General features: G+C 43.9%; 5 protein-coding genes across 7 annotated transcripts; 3 read left to right on the top strand and 2 right to left on the bottom strand.

Moving 5' to 3' along the window:
- Positions 1–500: 500 nt before the first annotated feature.
- Positions 501–4,696, bottom strand: LOC131140648 (snRNA-activating protein complex subunit 1-like). The gene is made up of 10 exons (XM_058091268.1): positions 4,401–4,696; positions 4,067–4,223; positions 3,857–3,997; positions 3,672–3,776; positions 3,434–3,595; positions 3,321–3,371; positions 2,144–2,206; positions 1,942–2,059; positions 1,150–1,221; positions 501–1,079 (listed from the first exon to the last, which is right to left on the bottom strand). The coding sequence occupies exons 1-10, from the start codon at positions 4,529–4,531 to the stop codon at positions 1,063–1,065; spliced, it is 1,017 nt and encodes a 338-aa protein (XP_057947251.1). The 5' UTR covers positions 4,532–4,696; the 3' UTR covers positions 501–1,062.
- A 335-nt stretch (positions 4,697–5,031) lies between these two features.
- On the top strand, positions 5,032–6,632 carry LOC131140573 (protein YIPF6-like). Its single transcript, XM_058091119.1, has 2 exons — positions 5,032–5,589; positions 5,712–6,632. Exons 1-2 carry the CDS (start codon positions 5,248–5,250, stop codon positions 6,051–6,053), a joined length of 684 nt encoding a protein of 227 aa, XP_057947102.1. The 5' UTR covers positions 5,032–5,247; the 3' UTR covers positions 6,054–6,632.
- A 232-nt stretch (positions 6,633–6,864) lies between these two features.
- On the top strand, positions 6,865–11,011 carry LOC131140571 (uncharacterized). The gene is made up of 4 exons (XM_058091116.1): positions 6,865–8,702; positions 8,764–8,964; positions 9,097–9,307; positions 9,367–11,011. The coding sequence occupies exons 1-4, from the start codon at positions 7,997–7,999 to the stop codon at positions 9,620–9,622; spliced, it is 1,374 nt and encodes a 457-aa protein (XP_057947099.1). The 5' UTR covers positions 6,865–7,996; the 3' UTR covers positions 9,623–11,011.
- Positions 9,702–12,873, bottom strand: LOC131140574 (D-aminoacyl-tRNA deacylase 2-like). Of its 2 annotated transcripts, XM_058091121.1 has the most exons (4): positions 12,795–12,873; positions 12,163–12,324; positions 12,011–12,080; positions 9,702–11,939 (listed from the first exon to the last, which is right to left on the bottom strand). In XM_058091121.1, the coding sequence occupies exons 2-4, from the start codon at positions 12,277–12,279 to the stop codon at positions 11,623–11,625; spliced, it is 504 nt and encodes a 167-aa protein (XP_057947104.1). In that variant the 5' UTR covers positions 12,280–12,324; positions 12,795–12,873; the 3' UTR covers positions 9,702–11,622. The 2 variants fall into 2 exon arrangements, with proteins under 2 accessions (XP_057947104.1, XP_057947103.1); XM_058091120.1 differs by lacking the exon at positions 12,795–12,873 and having other exon boundaries at positions 12,163–12,695.
- On the top strand, positions 12,563–15,960 carry LOC131140572 (iron-sulfur protein NUBPL-like). 2 transcript variants are annotated; one of them, XM_058091117.1, is made up of 11 exons: positions 12,563–12,779; positions 13,140–13,284; positions 13,351–13,385; positions 13,448–13,538; positions 13,617–13,656; positions 13,716–13,806; positions 13,882–13,981; positions 14,095–14,180; positions 14,327–14,447; positions 15,583–15,665; positions 15,782–15,960. In XM_058091117.1, exons 1-11 carry the CDS (start codon positions 12,657–12,659, stop codon positions 15,842–15,844), a joined length of 978 nt encoding a protein of 325 aa, XP_057947100.1. In that variant the 5' UTR covers positions 12,563–12,656; the 3' UTR covers positions 15,845–15,960. The 2 variants fall into 2 exon arrangements, with proteins under 2 accessions (XP_057947100.1, XP_057947101.1); XM_058091118.1 differs by having other exon boundaries at positions 12,573–12,779; positions 13,882–13,975.
- Positions 15,961–25,677: the final 9,717 nt, after the last annotated feature.

Below are 25,677 nucleotides of genomic sequence, written 5' to 3'. Positions count from 1 at the left end.
CACACAAACAGCACGTTCACATTTGTACTTAGCTGTACAAATGGGTTGCTAACCATTTAGTCCAGGTGAGTGACGTAAAGCAGGGGTCTCCAAAGAGCGGCCCGTGTTGTTTTTATTGATCCATGACACACCTACTAAAAATTAACACGTTTTATGAGGCTCTACATTGTATCATTATATAATGCTGTACCTATGAGGTTGCTAAAAAAAATTATTTAGAATATAGTTTTAAAAGAATAAAAAAAAAATAAAAAAAATCTATACATATAAAAATAATATATACAATATTTATAAATATTAAGTATGTAAATAAAATATTGCGGAAGTATGTGCATTAAAGGAGCAAATCTTACCTTGGGGAGAAGCAAAGGCCCGATGATGAAGTACTGAAGTGCACAAAATGTTTTTATCTTTCTTAAAAGTTTATTGCTGATGCTATGCTGAAACGTTTAAATGCTGCAGTTAAAACAGACCTGTCAACCTTTATGACCGCCCCCCCCCGATTGGTTTCTTTGTTAAAAGGCTAATAAATGTACATTTAAAAACAAATCTTTGTGTCAGTATAAACATTTGAGCTTTTTAAAAGTCGTGGTCATGTACTAGCATTGGTCCGCCGTGCTTTTATAGCGTCTTCACCAGCCAACAATGGTAATTAAAGAGAGATGGGGAGTGTAATAGCAGCTGGAACTGATAAGATGCGTGACAACAGTCACTTTATTTAAAACGTTGATCCAAAATTGTAGGAGAAATTGTAGGAGTGGCACCTCCAAAGAGGTGCACGCCACGCACCTCTTTGGAGGTGCACGCCACGCCACGCTACGCCAGAGAGTTGGCTGTGGGTAAAATCTATATGGGGACAGCAGTGAAGCGTATTGAAACGTATTCAAGGGTCAACGTGCATGCAAAGTACAAAAATGCATAAATGTTGGCAGGTCTGCAGTTAACCTTGTTAATTGCATGAACTACTAATGTACAATCACGGTAAAATAAACGCCAGACAATTCGGGAGGCGACTGTATGATGGGTGCGCTTTAACAACGTAGTCCTCATCCCCACGAGTCTTCACGAGGGTTTTTTTTCTGAAACGAGGCCAAAGAAAAAGCGAGGTAAGAAATGAAAAGTGTTGCAGCGCGGCGATGACAATGATACCTTCAGGGACATGGTCCAGCGCTGTGAGCCGATTGCTGTGAGTCGTTTTGGTCGCTTCTTTCCACACGTCACCTGACCGATGACAAGATGTTCCTCGGGGAGGTCAGCATACATACAGGTCAAAGGTACAACTAGGGATGCTCCTATTTATGCCGCCGATTCCGAAATCGATCATCCGTGAGTGAGATCGCCCGATACCGATCGCACGTATCCTACAAGCAACACTGGCTTGCCACAGACTGTGCAGTCCGTCGTACTGTAATCTCTGAAAAAGTCTGCAAGCCCGCAAGTTTGAGACCCCAGATTTAATTTTATTTACCGAGCAGATCTCCCTAGACTGAACATAGACCAGCAATGGACTTTATGCTACCCACTTGTGACAAAATCAGGTTCCAAACTAACAGCATTGCTTGTTTGTTTTAATGGAGACCTATTACTCTAATTTTCGGACCATTGTGTTGAGTTCTGGACTCCTATAGAGCAGCTACACACAATAACCCGAACAGAAAGCTTTCCAGATCTTCCAGGCTCTCTGCCTCTTCCTGCAGTTTTTCATTGCATTTCCTGCCTCCCGCCCAAACAATCCCACCCCCAGCACTCCCGGGGACTTCCAGACAGCTGCCAAAGCCCTTTTTGTCCACAAAGTTAGGACTGCTCTTCTGACTCTTCAACAAGGCCGAGTATCGTTGGAAGGGCGTCGCGTACCGATCGACTTACGCCGATAAAAACTGAGCAATATTGATGGGCGGCCGATCGATCAGAGCATCCCTAGTTACAAGAAGGTTCAAGTACCTGAGATGTGAATGTTCTCATTGGTTCTGGCTTTGAGTGACTGCTTGCTCGTCTTGGCGGGGCCAGCCTTGATGTCCACATCCACCTTCACTCGGCGATGACGTCGAGACTTGAACACCTGACCAGGGTTTGTTTTTAAATTAAAAGACATTTACATTGAACATAGAAACTAAAATCCTTTCGGAGGCGGCGGGGAACAAACCGCTGCAGCTTTTCTGTACGCTTTAGACTTGATGGAGGTCAGAAGTTCAGCTCTTCTGGAGCACTGAAGAGATAAGATAAGATAAGATATACCTTTATTCGTCCCTCAGTGGGGAAATTTGCATTGCACAGCAGCAAGAGAACAGAATCAGTTAAGCAGTACAAAAATACAAAAAATACACAATATAAAAATAAACAATATAAACAACCCAAGTATTAACAAATCAACAATTTTACCCAGAGTTATATACAAATACAGTTTGCACATAATATGTAATATGAAATGAAATATATGACCTGTATATACACTATGAGATCTTGCTAGTGAGTTAATATGAGGCATTATATGTAGAAATACTTCACTTAGAACTTAATATATTGCACTTAGAGCCTTAATATTGCACATGAACACAACACAAGTAAAATACTCTGACGCATTGGTACAGTGGAACCTCGGTTTTGGTCATTAAAACAGTTCCAAAAGGTCTGACAAAAACTGAATCGAAATTTTAACACGAATTTGAGAGAATTATTATAATTTTACATGTACAAAACAAAGCATAATACAGTAAACCTCGGATATATCGGAAATTCGCTCACAACGGACAGATAAAAAAGAACCGATTTTTCTGTAATGCATTTCCAATAAAAATTCATTGCATATATCGGATTTTTTATAACGGATTTCGCCTATTTCGGACAAAATCTCCAGTCCCGTTCCAATGCATTTCCATGAAATTTCCCTCGCACATATCGGATGGCCGCATCGTGGCGCTCCGATTCGCCGAATCGTGACATTTGCCCAGTCCAGGTACATTGGAAACATAGTCAAGGAAGTGCCTTTTTATAACGGATAAAATCCGATTTACGCATATACCGGATATAAATCCGATATATGCGTAAAATGGACATTTTCCGGTATACGCATATAACGGATTTCGCTTATATCGGACAAAACCAGTGGGAACAATTGAATCCGATATATCAGAGGTTTACTGTACCAACAAAATGGATACATGAACATTAACTTGACTATCTGTTCATGTGTCTCCCTTAAAGCGTTCCCCGTGCAACCCATGTTAATTAAGAAACAATCCTATTGTAGCAGACACTTCCGTCATACAAATGTATATAATATGCAGTGCGATGCCATTAAAAATAGAAGTTGTGTTGCTCACCTCTGCCTGTGAAGATGCTCCATCCCTGACGACCTCTTCGTCACTCTCACCCTGCCAAAACATGCTAGCATTGAGCGTCATCCAAGAACATGATGTTGCTGGCATGAAAGAACCTGTTTCTTCCTCTTCTGCCACAAGTGGAAGGTCATGACGGATCCTCTGAGCTGCGGGATGAGATTTTTATGGATCAAGTTGATTCCCAAGTCGGCCTGCTGCTCTTCAGAGTACATGGACGTCTTGATCTTCCCGTAGAGCTCATGGACGTTGGACAGCTCCTGCAAAGACACCACAGCGACGTCACGCGTCTACCTCATTAGCATGACCAAGAGTAGACCTTTGCCTTGCGCCCACCTCCAGGAGCTCGTTGTCGATGAGCTCTTGTGGGCCGCACGCTCGCGCCACAAACTTGTTATACAGCTGCGACTTTTCCTCCACTTTGATCTTGTTAAAAGTCAGCTGCAGAAGCACAAACATCATCGACTTGTCAGAACACAGGACATCAGCTCACAGCAGAAGAACTGGATGAGGACACTAACCAAGGTGGGCATGGCGGTGAAGTAGAAAGCTTTTTGGAACATGAGCTGGTGAAGGATGAAAACGGTGTCGAAATGCTGAGCTCCTACGGCGTCCTTCTCAAAGGTCTGAATGTCCACCCAGTCCTTCAGCGAAATACGGATCTGCAGCCACACACATGGTCACTTAACATCACATTCTTGTCCTTAACTTTCCGTCTTCCTCACGCTGACCCCGACGCGTGGCGAGGCTGTCTGGCAGTGGAAGAGACAGTACAGCAGGTAAAGTCCTCCCACTCGGATCTGGAAGCTGAAAGGTGGCAAAAAGTAGACGTAGGCTGTGTCCAACACCAGACGACTGAAGGCTCGCTTCTCATGACCCAAAGTACCACTGAAACACAACAATAAAATGACAGTACATCTTAAACCGGGAACAGTATTTCATATTTGTATTATGTGTGTATAATCCATAATACCATCCGATGATATATGTAAATGTGTAAGTAGTTGAGAGACAAATATTCCTGTTTTAAATTGTACAAAGTTTCACCTTTGAGTGTAAACTTACTAGAATATCTGCTCAAATTTCATTTCCCTCCAGATTTGGGAGAAAATCTCAAAGCGGACTGACTCCGATTGTTGGAAGCGACGAAGCAGCTCCTCGCAGTCACACTTGACTTGTTTGCTGTAGGAATTCATCTTCGCCGGGGCTTCGAAAGTCCAGAAAGCTTTTAAATGTAACGTCAAAGTATCAATATTCGCTAACCGCAGCTACATGTTCATTTATTTGAACGTGAAATCATTTTGCTGGTACAGTGTTTGTGCGGTTACATCGGCCTTCACGATGTAAACACATGCGGCTGTCCCTTTTCTGTGACGTCATCAACATGCGCATAACATTGGCGACAGTTCGAAGCGGTTGTTTGTTTAATCATTGCAAAAAAAACATTCTACTTAGTTTTTTTATTATTATTTTCATCATTTTGTTCGGTTTTCTTTTCCGAAGACAAAAACAACAGTTATCTGGATTAATGAGTGATATTCGAATACACTTGCAGTAACACGTTCAAACAAAGAGGGCAGTAGTGAATCGGAGTGGTTGATTGGCTTCCAGATTCCCCACAAAGAAGAAGAATTCCACACTCCTGTTCAGAAGGTGGCGGTAATGCGCACCTAAAAGCTGCTTGCCACCCGTCAATCAATAATAAAAGGCGAAGAAGAAGAATTACGAGGAAGTAATTACGGAAGTAAACAATGTTTGGCTGACGTGGAGCTGAACTATTGACTTGACTGACAGGCTCGACGGTGATTTATTTAACAATTACTTGACATTTTATCCCGTTAAATACAAGAAATAAACGCATAAAGTCGAAAGATCGCTTCTGTCGTCGAACGACGCCTCTCATCACATTAAAATGGCGACAGCAGCGGATGCCAGTCCGTCGTTCGCAGGGCTGTCTGATATCTCCATCCCGGAGGATACCCCCGTCGAAGGAGACATCACCGTCCCCGTGGACTCCTCCAGGCGGGAGGACGACGAGTTCTCGACGTTGGACGAGCCGGTGAAGGAGACCATCCTGCGGGATCTACGCGCGGTGGGAAAGAAGTTCATTCACGTCCTGTACCCGAAGCAGAACTCGGAGCTGCTGCAGGACTGGGACCTGTGGGGGCCCCTGCTACTGTGCGTCACCCTAGCTCTGCTCCTGCAGGGCGGCGCGGCCAAGAACGGCAGCCAGGGTGGGCCACAGTTTGCCGAGGTACGGTCATTGTTGTGCTTTTATGGGTTAGTGTTGTTCCATTTGGTCTTCGTGTCATCGTGGAAAAAGGTTGCACTTTTGTTGTCAGCAAACCATTTAAAATGTTTCTGTCTCTCCTACAGGTCTTTGTCATCATCTGGTTTGGTTCCATCATCATCACTCTTAACTCCAAGCTGCTGGGTGGGACCATCTCCTTCTTCCAGAGCCTGTGTGTGCTGGGGTACTGCATCATGCCCCTGACCGTTGCCATGGTCGTGTGCCGGGTGGTCCTGTTCAGTCTCACGGGCAAAGTGAGCTTTGCCGTGAGACTGGCGGTGGTCGTTGCGTCCTTCGGCTGGTCCACCTTCGCCTCCACAGCGTTCCTTGCCGGGAGCCAGCCTCCCAACCGCAAGGGGCTGGTCGTGTATCCGGTGTTCCTCTTCTACTTTGTGATCGGCTGGATGATCCTGACCTTCTCGCCATAACAATAGAACAGGAGTGGAACGTTACGTTGCGTGGAGCGAGCAATAATGAACTGAATGAACTGAATTAAGGACCTCCTCTGGGGTTTGATGCTCTCCATCATGTCAGAATGAAGTAGAAAAGTGGATTAGTAACTTCAAATGTATCCTGCATCTTTAATAACTCTTCCTGGGATGTGTGAAAAGCATTTTGTGAACATCCGGTGAAAACGCACCGAGTACACAAATGCCAAATATCTACTGGAACACGAGAGTTTCAGAAGAAAATGTGCTGCATTTCTCTACAAATACAGTGCACGTCAGATGCTATAAAATATGCGCTTAAATGATTTGGGGACTTGCGTTACACCAGCTAATATTCTGGAAACTTTAGTCAAAGTTTGTGTATAGAAGCAAAGTCACAAAATGCAATACATACTCATGTAAACATGAGGACTTATTAAGTTGACATCGGAAAACTTGAGACAGAAGCTTGCTGAGCCGATTTATCATCGATGGTCAGCTCTTTTTTTTCTCCACTTTTACAAATATAACATGTTTTTGTTGAAATATTTGCTAATTAAAATGTACTTATACAAATGACTTGGCTCCACTCGACGAGAGTCTCTCTGCGTTTTTGAACTTCTTCCGCTTATCGATGGACTATCTTAGTAAAACTGAGCGAACGATATCCACATGTGAGAACAGCATTTTCGTTCGGACTTTACACAACTTCTGACAACTAATAATAATCAAAAAGTACTGCCTTTTCACCTGTATGGGAGGTGAAGCACTGAAGAAGAAGCACTTGCCCATCACACACACACCACCCTTTCCACACACAGCTGCAGATAACTGCTGGAGAAGAGCTTACGATGTTGGGTTAAAAAATCCTGAAATTTGGGTCACCACTTGTCATTGAGTTGTGATGGTGACGAACCACTCTATGAAACAAACAAACACTGGTGCAAAAAAATGATTCACTTGAGTATGACGTCATCAACGGAGGCCAGGCAAATACAAAATGAGTACATGGTAGCTATAATGAGTTTATTTCGCAGAAGTGTGGAATTTAGTTCATTCTGTTGGTATTTTTCCGTTAACACCAGCAGTAAACTGGAATGACTGCTATTACGCAGTCAACCAGAGGGGGCAGCAGTGAGCTGTTGTCGGTAGTTGACTTCTGGACTCCCCACGAGGAAGAATTCGGAGGCGGAAGTACGCAGTGTTCGGCTGCCTTGGATCTGAATTCAGACGGGACAGATAGGGTCTCTGGTCATCAATTTATAAATTACGGGACCTTTTTTTTGCCATTAAATACAACAATAATATGTTTAAATCCACCACAAAGCTTTTGTCGTTGATCCGACGTCTGCCACGAGATAAAATGGCGACATATGCGGAGGCTAGCCGGCTATGGTTTGATGTTTCTAATTCCGTTCTTTGTAGTATTACCGTTGCTGGGGTCCTATTTTATTAGTAATGTTCCTAAATTGTCTTGATATGTTTTGACTGTTGTTGACGTCAATAAATTAAAATAAAACACTGAAGCGATTCTCTTAAGCTTTTGACGTTTTAATTGTACGAGAGCGACCGAGCGAGTTTTGCGTGAAGGTAAAAACTTTAGGTCGTTGTATAAAATAATGTTTTGGTTAGTCTGATAAGAACACTCGTAGAAGAGAAGGCAAAACGAAATGTAACAATTAAAAGTAGCGGGTAGAATGCATGCCCATACAGCTGGCAGGCATGCCCTCCACCAGGGAGCCGAGGAAGACCCCCCAGGGTGTTTATACGGTTGTAGGCGGGGAGGTAGTCCGTAACGACCACACACAACACAGGTGAGAAAACACACAAAAAAACTCCCACCAAAATTGATGACTTGAGGTCCACAGCCGACACGCCAGAAGATTAGCGTTGGCCAGCCAGCATCATCCACGCCGCTGAGCAGCGACTGACCCGAGGAGCAGATGTCGGAGCCGCCGCCGCTGCCTCCGGAGCTCTGGGTGTCCGTGTTCTGTTTCCTGAGCACAGAAGAGAAACACGCCGTCCGCTGCTGCTGCAGGGCCCTCAAGCAGCTGGTGGACCACCCGTACCTGTGGAGAAGACACACCGTGGTGCTGTCGGACCTCCGCCGCTACACGTTCGGCTTCTGGGACACTCTACGCCACCGCAAGCTGACCCGGGTGGCGGTGCGTCACCTGCGGCGGAAAGAATGGCGCCGGCTCGTCAAGTTCCTGCCGTCGCTCACCGCCATCGTGTTCGCGGATGGAGGACGTGTGTACAAGCAGAAGTACCTGGACCATCTACTGCAGTTCTCGGACATCAGGGATCTGGGTGTGCGGGATACCTCCTGGGGTGAGCCCATGCTGGGCCCCGGTCTGAGCGCCCACCTGAGGGATCAGCTGACACATCTGAGCGTGTGCAACGTCCGCCTGACGTGCACCATCAGCTTCGTGAAGGCGGTGTCGGAACTGACCAACCTGCGGTTCCTGCTCTTCCATCAGCAGGGGGAAGGCTACGGCCTGGACAAGGTGCGGCCTGTTCCCCGCAAGGACTTCCACAACATGATGGTCCACCTCAAGAAGCTCACGCATCTCTCATGGGGGATGAGGGGGGAGCCGCGGGAACCTCTGCCCGACGACTACCTGAGCCCCCCGGACCCGCAGCATCCAGGTAAGAACACGCGAGTGAAGACCTCAAGTCAGACGGGGTCTAAGTAGAACCTCCTCCTCAGGATCCCAGTACGGCGGCCCGGCTCTGACCAGCCTGGAGCTGGTGGACTACCCGGAGACCATCCTACCCGAGACGGCCTTGAGGAGCCTGACGTCGCTCAGATCGCTGACGGTGCGCTACAGGTACATTCGAGATGGCGTGGATTGCCGCCTGGCCTCCTGGCTGAGTCCTCTCAAGCATCTGGAGACTCTCAGCATCATTGGTGAGTTTTGGGAATCTGACCTCTGCCAAGGAAGACGAGCATGAAGAGTAAAAGCAGTCATGTGGATGTTTTGTTCACGTAGCATAATGTGCTAAGTCGTATCATCACAACCACGTCCACGTCCTTCCACAGGTGGGAACTCCTTGGCGCTCTACACCACCACCATCCCTGCTAGCGTGACCAGGCTAACGCTGCGTGTGGCCATCACGCTCAAGGACTTGGACTCCATCGCTCCAAAAGTCCTGTCTCTGGAACATCTGGACATCGAGCAAAATCGCTCCAGCGGCAGCCTGTGTCGGCGCATCCCCATGTTGTTCCCTCAGCTCAGGACGCTGCGCATCCGGTGAGTCCGCGCCTCCTTATATTTAACGTGTTCCCATCACACGTTCTCTCACCTTGCAGGTTCTTCCGACGAGAACCGGAGAAAGACCTGCTGAGCCTCCACCGGCTGCGACACCTGGAGCGTCTGGAGCTGCTGGTGGAGCGCTCCTTCATCCTGAGGGACTACCTGAACGGACACCCGTGGCCCAGCCCCTGCGTCCAGGAGCTCATCAACCAGCTGCGAGAGCTGTCGGCCAACAGGATCACCGTCATCACGACCATGCGCCAGAGAAACCCCCTGAGGGAGTGCAACTGTGTTTGGGAGGGAGACCGATGATCACCAGGAGAACTTTCAACTTTCCCATTGATCAAGGAGCGACAGGACGTTTCCCATAGAATCATCTTGTCATGGCTGCTCCTCATTTCAATCCTGATATGTTTCATTAGATGAAATTAATTGAACTTAATTTAGTTGACGAGACGTTTGTGACTACCTGATAGATGAAGATGACTTAAGTCGTGACTTGTAGACGTTGCTTTTGCACTGCTGGCCAAAAAGGGACATTAACTGATAGGAACCATTGTTGATGTGTCAGCAACACTTTATTTACATGTCCTTAAAGGGCCATTAAAGATAACTTTAATTGGAATCATTTCATATGGTGTCAATAATTCAACTCGGGCTGCAACTATTGAATATTTTAGTCATCGCATATTCGAGATTAATCAAGTCATCCGACTCAACTTTTGCTTGTTTAGACGATTCACTTAGGCATATTTTTAAATTGATATTTAACATACGTAGGACCCATCGCTATTCATCCACCATGCTCACTGGGCACGTCTTGGGATGCTATTAATTAGCTTTACAGCTTGCTACACTATATGGTGCTTTGTGGATACATGGATATGATTTATGACTCATTCATTTTCTACCGCTTATCCTCACGAGGGTCGCAGGGGGTGCTGGAGCCTATCCCAGCTGTCTTCTTGGGGTGAGAGGCGGGGTCCACCCTGGACTGGTGGCCAGCCAATCCCAGGGCACATATAGACAAACAACCATTCACACTCACATTCATACCTATGGACAATTTGGAGTGGCTAATTAACCTAGCATGTTTTTGGAATGTGGGAGGAAACCGGAGTACCCGGAGAAAACCCACGCATGCACGGGGAGAACATGCAAATTCCATACAGAAATGGCAGAGGGTGGAATCGAACTCGGGTTTCCTAGCTGCGAGACCTGCATGTGAACGACACCGTACAGCCCACATTTTAATTATGTATTATTTATTTAGAAAAAAATCTTATTTATTTTTGGTTACTTATTTTGACTCCTCAAAGCAAAAAAAATGAGGTACTCAACTAGTTCCTTAGTTCGTGGGCCAAAATTGTGCATATTTAAGCAAATTGTACATATTTCCGTCCTAAATGAAGCACACAAAGGACTACAGTACAAGTACATGGTCAGGCAAAATGATGTGACACATTTGTAGGTTAAATAAAAGGCAAATAAAGTAAAACAACATGACTATAATGCCATTCTGTTTCATGATGGTTTAAAATTTTAATCAGTTGATTTTAGTTCCAATGCAGATCCAGCAGCTCTGATTGGTTGGTACCCCATAACAAGATGGCGTTTGGAGCTGCTACGGGATCATGTCTACCAAGATTGAAATGCAAACGGAACGCTGGTTGTGTTGCAGTTACAGATTCGTTTGTTGGGATAAACGTTTCCACGATGAAAGCGCCATGCTCACCGCTCCAATTCTTGGCAGCGACTCAAAAATTAATTTTTAAAAAATGGCATTATATGTACTTTTCGAAAATAAAAACGCTTTTTTGTTTCTTTACTTTATTTTCCTTTTATTTAACCTACAAATGTGTCATTTGCCTGACGCCGTATAAGGCATTCAGAAAACATCGGTTGTGATGCGTAGGACGCTAACATATGTCTATATAGTGTTTTTATGATGTCTAATACATCGGGTAATAGTGTAAAGATGACTACGGGGTAATATTTCATATCTGAAGGGCCTGGGTAGAGCGTATGGAGACCATGTGTCCTCGCCAGCTTGGTCCAATGGTACACGGAGTGTTACAATTTGGAGCTGAGGTGTCTAAAAGGGTTTCAAAAGGTCCCTTTAAGGTTTTAAGGAGGTTGTCTATGAAAGTTAATGCAAATATTTCATTTATTTAATCTTACTTTGTGAATATTTACGCACCATTGCCAGGTCTGGAACCGATTCGGGTTTTATCTTCATCAGAGGACAAACACCCAGGCCTCATTTGGAGCGATAATTCTCCTTGAATTAACTCCACACACATCTCGGCTTTTCAGAAGTCCATCAGATGCGTGTAAGGCCCGTTGGTGTCCAGCTTCAGGACCTGTCTGTTCCCGTAGGTTCCGTGTTTGACTGTCACGTTGTTGGACGACACAGCCGCCAGTTCCTGCTCACAAAGAGAAACAAAAGCGCCGTAGAGCCGCAGTCCGTCCTCTTTGCCGATGTTGTTGTGGTACTGCATGGCTTTGCCTTTGGCTTTGCCCCCCAATGTGGCCTGAGGGACCACCAGCACGCTGCCGGGGAGCTCCAGCACCGACACCATCTTCCCGGAGTCTGACTCGCACAGCCGCAAGTTCAACAGCGTGGAAACTAAACAAGACACAACAGACCACTTTGACACGGAATCCCCATGACGCAAACGTCGTGGGGATGTCACTCACCCATCTTGGGCAGGATGTCGTCTGTTGCTCCTTTGAAGAAACAGACGTAGATCACCATTCCTCTTTCGACCTGCCAGCACAAACATATAAATGTTATCTGCTTTATACTGATACTTATGTATTTGGTCATCGTTTTGTTTAACGTTTCTCACCTGAACCCATTGGGCCTCTGAATGCTCCCCGGCCGGGGTCACCTGCAGCCGGGCTTGCAGACACTGCTGAAGCACAGTGCGGGCCACCGGCATGGAACCGCAGCTTCTGTCACTCATTCCGGTCACAAACAAGGCTCGGTCGACGATTCAGAGACTGTCTTACTGACCATTCAAGAAAAACACACATAAAATATACTTTTTAAACAAAGAAACGTCTTGCAAAAAAGTGAACTGTCGAAGGAGTCCCTTCACTTGGTTTACACTTCCTGGTTACGTCATCAGCAGCTCGTCTACATATGTAATTACCACTCGGAATTACTGCTAACAATAATATTAACTGTTTTAAAAATGTCCTTAATACAGCCAAAACATTCTCACTTCACAAAACATCAACAACAATAAAAAACAAACACTTTTCGCTATCAACGCTGCGTCCTAATGCGCAATGTTGACGCGCCTCAAGTTAGCAATCGAGCAGCTTGTAGACTGCAAAGATGGCGCACTTCACATACAGCAGACTGTCTTGTTTAATGTACGTAAACAAATCCTCGGTTTTATGGAATCGACCGGAAATAAAGCCCGCGTCGGCACTGGGGGGACAGTTTATACGCTTCCAGGTAAGTCATACGTACATTTCCACGGACAACGTTCACTTTGTGGCAGGCTAGCTTAGCAGTCGCTGCGGAAACCGGAAGTCGCGCGTGTGTACGTCCGTAACATGCATTAAAATCCACGTACGTTTAAGACCAACATTGATTTAGTATTAAATTTCATATGAAATGCTTTCTATTTTACCTTCGTCCCGTTAAAGTGCTTTGACACTTCTGAATATTAGCTTTTAATCAGAAAAAAAGCGGAAGTGACTGTTGTTTTTGACTGAACTTGACAACCGGACCGCATTACAACACAAGTTGACGTAGAGTTCCACTATCATGACGTGTTTCCACTTTATTTGATCTAATGTCGTTGTTGGCCAGAGGTCTGTGGACGGCAAGGCCTTACAAGAAAGACAGAAGCAGCAGATGGCCCGAGGTCTTCCCAAACAGAAGCCCATCTCGGGGGTCAAGCAGGTTGTTGTGGTTGCTTCCGGTAAAGGCGGCGTGGGCAAGTCCACCACGGCAGGTAGCAGCTTCCTGGTAAATAGTTATAGTTTGATGAGTTGAAATGTATTTAATTGTGTCTGTGCAGTGAACCTGGCACTGGGATTGATGGCCAATGATCCGGTAAGGAATATTCCCAGGTGGCTTCTTCGCTTTTCTTTTTTAATCCCGCTTCTTCCTGTCAGTCGAAGACGGTCGGTCTGCTGGATGCTGACGTGTACGGCCCGTCCATTCCTAAACTGATGAACCTGAAAGGAAACCCGGAACTGACGGACAGTACGTTTCCCTGCTAGGCTGTGACATCTCCAATACGTCCTCATTCGAACGTCTCAGAAGTCGGCCATTTTCTTCCAGGCAATCGGATGCTGCCGCTGACCAACTACGGAATACCTTGGTGAGTCCGAACATCCTCTTCCAGAGCCGTGAGCGCTAACCTCCACCGCGTGTCCTCAGCATGTCCATGGGCTTCCTGGTGGAGGACGTGGCCCCCATCGTGTGGCGGGGCCTCATGGTGATGCAGGCCATCGACAGGCTGCTCAGACAGGTTCCGATATTTCCCTCCTGCTTTTTCACAGCGCGCTGCTGGACTGAGTGTGTTCAAGTGTGTGTGCGTGTGAAGGTGGAGTGGGGCTCCTTGGACTTCCTGGTCATCGACATGCCGCCTGGGACAGGTGACGTCCAGCTGTCAATCTCCCAGAACATCCCAGTCGCAGGTGAATGTGCGTCCGAGGCTTGACGTGTTCCCAGCCTGATTAGGGGGGGGTAAACGCTTTAAGAGGCGGGGCTTGTGACTTGCTAGCTGGGAAGTGTCTGATTGGTTGTCCATGTGCAGGTGCGGTCATCGTGTCCACGCCGCAGGACATCGCTCTGCTGGACGCTCGTCGAGGAGCTGAGATGTTCAAGAAAGTTCACGTCCCGGTCAGCACGGAGTTCATTCCTATCAACACACTTCTGCCACCTTGTGGCCGTTTTTATGGCTTAAAAATACTGTAAAATGACATCCGTTAGGACCAAGAACCTTTTGGTACTGAAAGAATTCTTGTGTTGTGTCTTTGTGGCTGAAGGTTCTTGGTCTGGTGCAGAACATGAGCGTCTTCCAGTGCCCCAAATGCAACCATCAGACTCACATCTTCGGATCGGATGGAGCCCGCCAGCTGGCAGACACGCTGGGAGTCAAACTATTAGGTGAGACACCTTGAAATATCTGGAGAGACGCCACCGGGACAACAGAGGATTGATTTGTTGATGAAGATCTGTGTCCTAAGTATTACACAACGTAACATTTTGGATGTCTCTACCCAGGGGCGTCACTTGGGTCTGAGGACAGGGGGGGCTTAGCCCCCTGGAGATGCACAGGATATGAATGAATGTAGGAGACATTCCAAAAAATCCAAAAACCAAACAAGGAAGAAGAAGCGGGATATAAGTTTCCCACTTTTGGACAGATTTGATAGAGATACTCAATAGTTTTAGGCCACCATTAAATGTACACAAAATATTAAATTATTTAGGGTCACCATCAAAAAAAAAAAAAAATTAATAACAAAAAAATCAGTAAAAATATCAAATTATTTAGGGTCACCATTAAATTTAAAAAATTAATAACAAAAAATTAATAAAAAATATCAAATTATTTAGTCACCATCAAATTAAAAAAATAATTTTAAAAATCAGTAAAAAATATCAAATGATTTAGGGTCACCATCAAATAAAAAAAAATCTGTAAAAAAATATCAAATTATTTAGGGTCACCATCAAATTGAAAAAATTAATAACAAAAAATATCAATAAAAAATATCAAATTATTTAGTCACCATCAAATTTAAAAAAATAATTTAAAAAATCAATAAAAAATATCAAATTATTTAGGGTCACCATCAAATAAAAAAATCTATAAAAAAATCAATAAAAAATATCAAATTATTTAGGGTCACCATCAAATAAAAAAATCTATAAAAAATATCAAATTATTTAGGGTCACCATCAAATTGAAAAAAATAATAACAAAAAATATCAATAAAAAATATCAAATTATTTAGTCACCATCAAATTTAAAAAAAATAATTTAAAAAATCAATAAAAAATATCAAATTATTTAGGGTCACCATCAAATAAAAAAATCTATAAAAAAATCTATAAAAAATATCAAATTATTTAGGGTCACCATCAAATAAAAAAATCTATAAAAAATATCAAATTATTTAGGGTCACCATCAAATTAAAAGATCAATAAAAAATATCAAATTATTTAGGTTCACCAACAAATTATTAATTATAATTAATTAAAATAGGTCTAATGACGCCACTGTCTCTACCTTAGGAGACATCCCTCTCCACATGAACATCAGAGAGATGTCAGACAGAGGACAGCCGGTGGTCATCTCGTCTCCCAGCAGCCCTGAGGTCCAACTTATCACCTTTCCTTCTTCATGTGATGATTAGAGGCTGTGAGGACTAACTCTTTGATTGCTGTGTGTGTGTGTGTGTGTGTGTGTGTGTGTGTGTGTGTGTGTGCGCAGGCGGAGGCGTACAGGAAGGTGGCATCTGCCGTCGTCCAAAGACTGACGGAGGTCAACACTTGACAGGAAGTCAGCCTGGCAGACTTCTGAGACTGAAATAAGCACTGATTCTTTCCTCTGTTCGTTCCACTGAAAACATTCTGTCAGTATTGTCATATTTAATAAAGTTATTTATCAAAGTGTTTGGTCTGTTGTGTTTTCTGCTGAAAGTTCCCATGTTGTCACCAGCGTAGGCCAAATAATTAAGCCTCATTTCTAACGAGAACAGACTTTATTGTTACATTTATCATTTGTCTAGTGTTGGCTGTATAGTGGTTAGCATTGCTGCCTTCCCATCAATTGACCGTAGGTTCGATTCCCCTCCAACGCAAGCTTTTTTTGAGAAGCATAGTCCAAGGAAAAAGTTAGATTCTCCAGACGGCATCGGAGGAGGTCGCAGTTGCATCAGCAAACACTAGAGGTCGCCAAGGGACTTCAGTTGGCTTCTATGGCGGCGGCCCGCATCTCTTAGGGGAAATTCAATATCCGGTTATAAAAGAGTACATCACAGACCTTAAGACGTTCAATAATTAGATTGCTTCAATCAAATTAAGACCTTGCAAAAATGCAACGCCATCAAGTCTTAGCTTCCTGCATTCACACGGCGCCAGCATTTATCCAAGAAAGTGACAGATCCATGTCTGTCTGGCAGCATTGGGGGAAGTTATGTACAGCAGGGAGTGTCAACCTGTGGGTGGCGACCTCTAAACGTGCTTTGTGGGTCTTTTTCTGTACAAAAACACAAAAAAATCATACAAAAATGATCTTGCTCTTTAACTCACCACTGGTCACCACTGCAGCATACATTTCACTTTTGCATCTGATAGCAGGTCACTGTGGTGCATTCAAAGACCATCTAATAAAGTGTATCATGTAACGATTGCAGAAAAACATCATAAATGAAATGAAGACGTGAAAATGTAAATATTATGCACTTTCTGATCACGGAATATGCTTCCGTGTTATCCTGGGGAGACTGGCGTGTGGAGGTCTAAGTTCCACAATAAAGGTACTATAATTTCCGGTGTATTAACTGCTACTTTTGTCTTTTCTTTAAACTTTGACCCTGTGGATCAACATCACGACCTGACTCATGGTGTCATTTTACAAAAAAAAAAAAAACGCTAAAGTCATCACACAGCAACTTAACACTCAAAAAGGATACCTAAGAAATATAAAAACATGAAAAAAAATTCTTTACAACTTTTCCCATAATGTATTGTATTTGAGCAAAGCATTCATGGGTGCTGCAATGACATCAGCCTCCATCTGGTGGGGGGTCATGGTGTCCATGCGCTGTTACAAAAAGATCTGTGAGGAGAAGAGGAAGTTATCCTTCCAGACTAGCCCTGGACAATAAACGGCAGAATGAAATCCCATTCAACCTGTCTCTCCCTGCCTTGCAACGCCCCCTTCCAGTGCGCAAGTCAACCACAGGGATAAAAGTAAGGAGTTGAATTTTTGATGACTGTATTTCCTATGCCTTTGGTGTGTTCTACGTGTAGCGTGAGCGACTTAGCCGAGTTGTGACGTACGGTAAAAACACCACAGACGCTTAGTTTTGACACTGGATGCCCTTTCTGACACAACCCTGGCTGGGAATCTAACCTCTGCCCTTTGCCATCAAAGGCAGAAGCACGTGCCATTAAAGCCACAGGGACCCTCTTTTATATAAATAAAATATCTATAAAAACATATCTAAGTCCGCCCTAACACAAGTGGTAGGCACATAGAGGACCTCTTACGCTACAAGCTGGCTCCTATCTGAAGTTCATATTTTCACCATGAGGTCATCCTCCAGCATCCAAAAATAAAAAACACATTAAAATGATTGCGCTGCTTTCAATCTTCTGCCAAATGAGAGTCGTACATGAATAATACAAAACTCAAATGTATTATTGAATCAGGCTAGGCTCAGACTGTTCTGCAACTTGAGACACAAAACCGCAAAGTGGGACAAACGTAGACATGCTCTCGTGAAGGGAGCCAGATCTTCCTTTCAAAGAGTCGTTCAAATGACAGCGGAATCTCGGTTAGCGTCGGTTAAAGTCAAAAACGTACACCAAAATCTCATCTGCATACAAATTTAAACCTTTCCCATAATGCATTGTGTTTGAGAAAAGCAGTCATTGGCGCTTGCCAGGGTGCTGCAATGACGTCAGCCTCCCTCGGAGCTCTGGGCTACTCTGACTCCCTCTGGTGGACAAAGGCAGCAACGCAGCGTCATCCATGCAGTTACACCCCTGATGGAGATGTCATGCAACTTCAGGTGGTAAAATCCAAACTGTCTCTTGAAGGCATCGTGGGCAGTTTGTCATCATTTCAAGGAGCTGTTCAAAAGACCAACGTCACATCGCCACGTCTAAAAACGCAAACTGGCATTTTAAAAGACACGTACGAGCCCGGCGTCCTTGCAACCTGGGTGTTTGTCTTCCCTTTTAATCACGCTTGCTGTGCAATCAGTGCACTTGGAAAAAGCACAAGGACGGACGGAATTGAACACCAACCTTCCTTCATCTCATTTCTCATCATGCTGTGTGCTCTGCCGCTTCACAACAAAGATGATGTTTGTTCACAGATGGCGCCTCCTTTTGTCCCGTGTGTGTTTCCATCGATGCCACTGTGTGTACGTGTGTGTGTGTGTGTACATGTGTGTGTACATGTGTGTGTACATGTGTGTGTGTGTCAGGGTTGATGATTCCCGCCTGAGGCCACGCAACCACACCAGTGTGTCCGAGTGAATAATTGATGGCAACAATCCCTCTCTTCTCCGATTAATAAACATAGCGCTTATTAGCGTTGTGCTACAGCTAATCTGCCACTTTGTATCCGGATTATCCTGCGTGCGGTTCTGTAGGTCCTGACTCAACGGGAACATTAAAGGGGACCCATTTTTCAGCCCTTTGTATTGACTTGTGGACTCCTATAGAGCAGCTACACACAATAACCAGCACACAAAGCTTTATAGATCTTCCGGAATCTGCACCTATTCAGCTGTATTTCTTTGGGACCAACCTCCGCTGTGGTTGGTCAACACTCCCGCCCGCATAGAAACACTTCCTGTTTGTGCTGGCTGACTTTACAGGAGTTGATAAATGGTATAGAAGTTGATAAAAGTTTTTAAAATGTGGGCTTTCAGAGGGCGGAGCCACCTGCTGCAAACTGGTGATCAGGCCTTGATCTGCCCCTAGTACACCCTTAGTACCCTTAGGCCCTTAGGACACGTCTTTGGTCTAGCTCAGGGGTGTCCAACAAAAGGATGCAAGGACACATGCAGGTACGCTAAAAAGTTATATATTGTAGAAAAAACTGCATCTCAGCTTTGTGACATCTTTGCTCTTTTTTCACAATTTTTACGTTTTTTTTCTTCAAAAATTCTCAAATAATTTTTTATATCCAAGGATCGCTCTTTCGGGTTCCGCTTTTTCATGGAATTCCTTTAGTGCTTCTTTTTTTTTTATTATTACAAAGTATGAATTTAAAGGTCGAACTTGGCCCTTTAAGAAGAAATGCATTGTGGGAAGTATAGTTTCTCTCTCACCCTCTCTCTTCAATGGCAGTCTGCTTTGCGTCGTGATTGGCTGTAGACCATTGTCACTCAATCTCCTTCTTGCTGCCCTGCAGACGGCGTGTCTCGCTAGCTTGCTAGCTTGTTAGCTTGCCAGCTTGCCGCCTTGCAGTCATGTTTTGCAGAGGAGGATGCTAACCATCCCGCAAAAGTTTGGACTTCCGGACGTGCTGAAGGATTGTAGAAGCTAAGCGCTATACTGCGACATGGTGAATGCATCTTTGTTTGGAAAGTAGCAATATGTTTTAACAGGGATACAAAAACGCTACAGCACAGCGGAACAGCGCCAGGACCAAAATGTAGGAGGAGTTTACAGGAGTGAAATAAATGTGAGTCACTTCATAATTTGGTGTTGATCACTCTCAAAACTATTCTGAGCGTGTCCTTCTGAGAAAAGTATATAAAATGTACGAGGTGAGGAGTTTTACTGTATATAATAATTGCACACAAATACACTTGGATTTGACTTATTGTGGACTATTTTGGGAACTGACCCCTGCGATAAACATGGGAACACTGTATTCCATTTGAGGCAGGAATTGAACTGTTAACTCCAATCTTTCATTCCCTGCTCTGTCCATCCTATTTACTACAGTATACAAAATATACAATACACTGTATGTACTTTATTTACGTATATATATATATATATATATATATAATATACATGGAGACATGATGAACAAAGTTTGAACCTGTGACGAGGAGATACAACATCCTAGACAATGGCTCATTGTGTGTGTGTGTGTGTATGTGTGTATGTGTGTACGTGTGTATATGTGTGTGTGTGTGCGTAAGATGAAAGGGATGCAGACTGGCCCGGGGCTCCAATTAGAAGCCCAGCGAGGTTGCCATGGCGATATAGGTGAAATCCAGTACTTTATGAAATATTCCTGAGTGTTTGGTGTTGATTTTGAAAGCGTTGCGTGTTTGCTGTGCCTGCAGACGCTGACTAATTTGGAGTCTTGACTTCTAAAGGTTCATGATGTCATAGCATTGGCCCCGCCCCTTTATGATGTCACAGAGACCAAAGAAGACAAATGGCTCGGAAAAGGAATCAATGAAAAAGCAGGACAATGTAACACCCAGCATGCAGCAATACAATGTTAAATATATTGAATATATTGAATATATGTATGTATGTATGAATATATGTCATATCGCTAATGTTGCCTTATCATAAAAGCATGATCACAGGTGCCAGAGTGCGTGGAGGCCAACCTTTGACCTCGGGGGAAAGACAAAGAGAGCTTTTGTTGTCCTGATGAAAATCACTCATTTGACTTTGCTATCTGCTTTTGCATATCATCGCGGGGCGGACAGGAAGTCAGCTGTGAGGCGGCACTCAGAAAGACCGGGAAGGGCACACGGACACATTTTGTACTTTAAAGTTATCCATTGAGGGTCATGATAAATCAGGGGTGGGCAAACTACGGCCCGGGGGCCACATGCGGCCCACCAAGCGTTTGAATCCGGCCCGCCAGATGGCTTTGAAGTGAAAAAAGGGACATGAGAAAAAAATAAAATTAATACAATAAATATAGAGGGGGGCGGCACGGTGGTCTAGGGGTTAGCGCACAGACCTGACAGCTAGGAGACCAGGGTTCAATTCCACCCTCGGCCATCTCTGTGTGGAGTTTGCATGTTCTCCCCGTGCATGCGTGGGTTTTCTCCCACATTCCAAAAACATGCTAGGTTAATTAGCCACTCCAAATTGTCCATAGGTATGAATGTGAGTGTGAATGGTTGTTTGTCTATATGTGCCCTGTGATTGGCTGGCCACCAGTCCAGGGTGTACCCCGCCTTACGCCCGAAGACAGCTGGGATAGGCTCCAGCACCCCCCGCGACCCTCGTGAGGAAAAAGCGGTAGAAAATGAATGAATGAAATATAGAGGGCGATCGAGTGGTTAGCGCACAGACCTCACAGCTAGGAGACCAGGGTTCAATTCCACCCTCGGCCATCTCTGTGTGGAGTTTGCATGTTCTCCCCGTGCATGCGTGGGTTTTCTCCGGGTACTCCGGTTTCCTCCCACATTCCAAAAACATGCTAGGTTAATTAGCCACTCCAAATTATCCATAGGTATGAGCACTGACAAAGTGTGTCCGACAATGAGTGCTCTTTGTCAGCCACCAGTCCAGTCGCCCGAAGACAGCTGGGATAGGCTCCAGCACCCCTGCGACCCTCGTGAGGATAAGCGGTAGAAAATGAATGAATGAATGAAAATAAATATCAATTAAAAAAATACAATTAGACAAAGAATTCAAGGAAAATTATAAGCATAAAATAGTTTGCCCACCCCTGTAATAAATGAATAAAGTATTTGGAGTGCTAACTTAAAAGTATTTAGGATCTACTAGTTGGAGACCCACTGGTGCCTGACGAAGAGCACTCATTGTCGGACACACTTTGTCAGAGCTCAGAAGCCGGACGTGAAGGCGCCGCATGGACGCACAGCGTACCCAAAATGAATCCACCTTTCCCAGCAAGAACGCTTTCACGTTCATGTTCACAAAAACGTGTTGACAGATGAAAATATTTATTATTGCTGGGAATCACAAATATAATAATAATAATAATAAAGACAGCCCGCGGACCGCACTTTGGACATCCCTGACTTAATCTGAATATTGCTTCCAAAGACGTCCATGAGGGCGATCCAGGCATCTACGTTCCCAGCTTGGGATTGTTGTATAAAAATACTCAGACCACTTCCTGCCTGTGCCCGCTGGGGTTGGCACGGTGTCCCGGCTGAGGGAGACACAATAGAGTGGCCGACCTTCAGCAGACCTTCATGCTGGACCATTATACAAGACTCATTTAGGCTGCGGGACAGCTTTAGTCTTAAGCGTCCCCAAAAGGCAAGCAGATGAAGTCCAGCTACTAGTCCAAGGAGCTCAAATGACATTTGAGACACATGCGTTCAGCATGTTGGAAATGAACTATAAACCTGTACTGTTGTTGACACGAGAAGGTATTAAAAGCGCCTTGAATTAAGACGACTCGACTCGAAGAGACGCGTCACTTCCTGACATGAAGGCAGTCGCCGCCTGGGAAGGAACAGCATCTTGACTCGGGAGCGGCAGGAAGCGAGGACAGGCCGTCCGTCTCAGCTCTCACACCCTCCAGCTTTCCTTTCAGAGAGTGGCTTTAAGGAGATTTTACAGCCGGAAAAAAGCTCATAAGCCCTGGGGTGTCACTTTGGAATGATGCGCCACAGAGAGGATGGGAGACTCGGAGTGCAAACATTCCATCACAGTGTGTTGTTTATGTTGTCTGCTGATGGCGATGTTGGGCATCATCACCACGTGTCCTTCATGATGTCGCAATCACAGCAAGTCAATGCTATCATGTACTTATTAATGTACTTGGCTGCTGTCTGATATTTACTGATACTTTTTTTCCACAACGTTCCTTTTCTGTTTTCAAAATGTGACCAGGGTTTATTTACGTAAATAAGTAAAGTTAGTATAAGTATAAGTTAAGTAAATAATCAAAAACTAACTTACGTTATAAATAAAAGCTTGAAGGTATCCTTCCTTTTTCTCATAAATGTACAATTTAATTCTCGCTATATTACAACTTTTTTCCTCATAAATTTCAGATATTTTTTCATAAATTTACAACTTAATTTTGTCATATTACAGCTTTTTTTCTCGTAAATGTACACCTATTTTTGGTTTACAACTTTACTCTCCTAAATTTACGATTTTATTTTCAACTTTTTTCTCCTAAGTTTACAACTTTATTCTCCTAAATTTACGACTTTATTTTCAACTTTTTTCTCGTAAGTTTACAACTTTATTCCCTGAAATGAATTTATGAATTTATTCTGTATGTTTTTTTTGTAAATGCACAAGTTTTTTCTTACCTTATCTTTCTAACCTTATTCTTATTTTTTGTAAATTTATGACTTAATATTTCACCTCTTGTAAATTTACAACTCCATTGTAAAAAATTTACAACTTTATTCTCTCAAAATTATGACTTTTTTCACAAATCTCCCAAATTTTAGAGGTCTTGTTATAATACAATAATAATATTTAATCTTGTTATAAACAAAAGTTTAGAAGAACTATGCTCTATTTTCCCTCTGACACATATAACACAATGATACTGTAATACTATGACTTTATTCTCAGAAATGTACGATTTTATTAAAAAAAATACAACTTAATTCTCAAAAAATTTACCACTATATTCTGGCAAAATTATGACTTTTTTTCTTGTAAATTTCCGCCTTATTTTCGAAATCATGTTGCCAGAAGCAAGAGGAATGTTTTTCTTCATTCCTGAAGAGCAATGTCCGACATCGTTCTTCTCGTAAATTTAGAACTTTATTCTCGTAATCATTTTATTTTTTTTCCAATGTGGGCCCAATACTTAGGTTATGAACAGTTGATTTATTTTCATAGTGTTTTTTGTCTAGAACAAATAATCGGATTTACTGTACATTATTTCCTATGGGAAAAATCCCCTTGGTTTTTGAGCATCAATAAAAAGCTTGGTGAGAAATTGACATTGACAAATGAAAACATCAAAGATAACAATCAATCAGTCACCCTTGCTCGGGAAATCCATGCCAAATATGACCTGGTGGGGTTGGGATAATTGTGACGGTGAAGGAGCAGCAGCCCAGAATGTCAAGAGGGAAACCGGGTCATGATGTCCAGGGAGTTGGGAGCACAGTCAGCTCTTTGCTGTTGTGGATTGAGATCTTGCGATGCCCGTGGGGGGTGGGGGAGGTAGTTGGGGGGGGGGGGGGGTGGCTTTACATATATGTCTTGTGCTTGACATAAGACTGACAAATACCTCACATATCCAATCACCAACTGGCTGTCGGTGGAGTATTTATGATGAATAGAGAAGATAGTCTGCCATTATTGGTGGTTAAAGGCCACATGTTCGTCCTCGTTTGGCTGAGTGGAGACTTCCGGAGCTGGAATGCTCACCGAGAAGGAATATTGTACACAAGGGAACCAATTGGCCCCCGCAGTCATTATTGATCGTGGCGCTAAGAAGTGAAATATAGATGAAGGTGTAGCCTCCTTCTTGTGTCCATTGGTGTCTCACAGCAGGATGCGAGGCATCCGCAACACATCCCTCGCTTATTTGTTGGCTTTGATGACTTCCTGTTGGTTTGTGTCGGCTGAGCATGGCTGTGCAGATCAACCTTCTATGTTCCCTCTGATGCTGGTCTCAATACTGTTATCATGTGTAGCTTAGTTTGGGATGATTATTCCACCCAGGCAGCTCATCCTTCCATTCCCTGATGAGCAAATCCAGGCACATTTTACATAATTAAACAATTCCCAGGGCGGTGGAGAGGGTGGGAGTGGGGGGGGGGGGGTAAATCATACCAAACGTAATTACATCACAGGAGTGCGGAAGTGTGTGGGAAGGGCTGTTCATTGATGTTGGGGTGATTTATTGGTCAAACACTGGGCCAATGAAGAGGATTATCCACATCAATCAGTCAACCATTCCTGTCATCGTCGTCACGGATGAAGCTTATGTATCTTCTGTGCTGCGTCACGCCAAAACATTTCATGTTTTTATATCACTTTAGGCTGCACGGCGGTCGAGTGGTTAGCGTGCAGACCTCACAGCTAGGAGACCGGGGTCTCCATGTTCTCTAGCCCTCCCTCACAAAAGCCCAAAATATTTGTGTCAAAGTTAAAATTATGCTTGAAATGTATGTTTTCGCAATTTGTTAGTCAGGAACTGATATTTTCCTGAAACATACTTGTTTTCTACTACGGATTACTATGGAACTGATTTTTTTTTTTACATAAAACACAATATGAAATGTGAAATAAAATGTGAAATAAAAAATAAATAAAAGGTTTCTCACAAGGCTGCACAGCGAACGAGTGGTTAGCATGCACAGGCCTCACAGCTAGGAGACCCTAGTTCAATCCCACCCTCGGCCATCTCTGTGTGGAGTTTGCATGCGTGGGTTTTCTCCGGGTACTCCGGTTTCCTCCCACATTCCAAAAACATGCTAGGTTAATTAGCCACTCCAAATTGTCCATAGGTATGAATGTGAGTGTGAATGGTTGTTTGTCTATATGTGCCCTGGGATTGGCTGGCCACCAGTCCAGGGTGGACCCCGCCTCTCTGCTGGGATAGGCTCCAGCACCCCAGCGACCCTCGTGAGGATAAGCGGTAGAAAATGAATGCATGAATGAATACTGTAATAATGCATACTGTAATAATTTGGACACATTTATACATTAAATATGCTAAAAGTAAGTAAGAAGTAAAAGTATGTTAATTATACAGTATCA

Source organism: Doryrhamphus excisus, chromosome 13 (assembly GCF_030265055.1).
Source record: "Doryrhamphus excisus isolate RoL2022-K1 chromosome 13, RoL_Dexc_1.0, whole genome shotgun sequence".
NCBI classification, from domain to species: domain Eukaryota; kingdom Metazoa; phylum Chordata; class Actinopteri; order Syngnathiformes; family Syngnathidae; genus Doryrhamphus; species Doryrhamphus excisus.
This window is presented reverse-complemented; position numbering and strand designations above follow the sequence as displayed.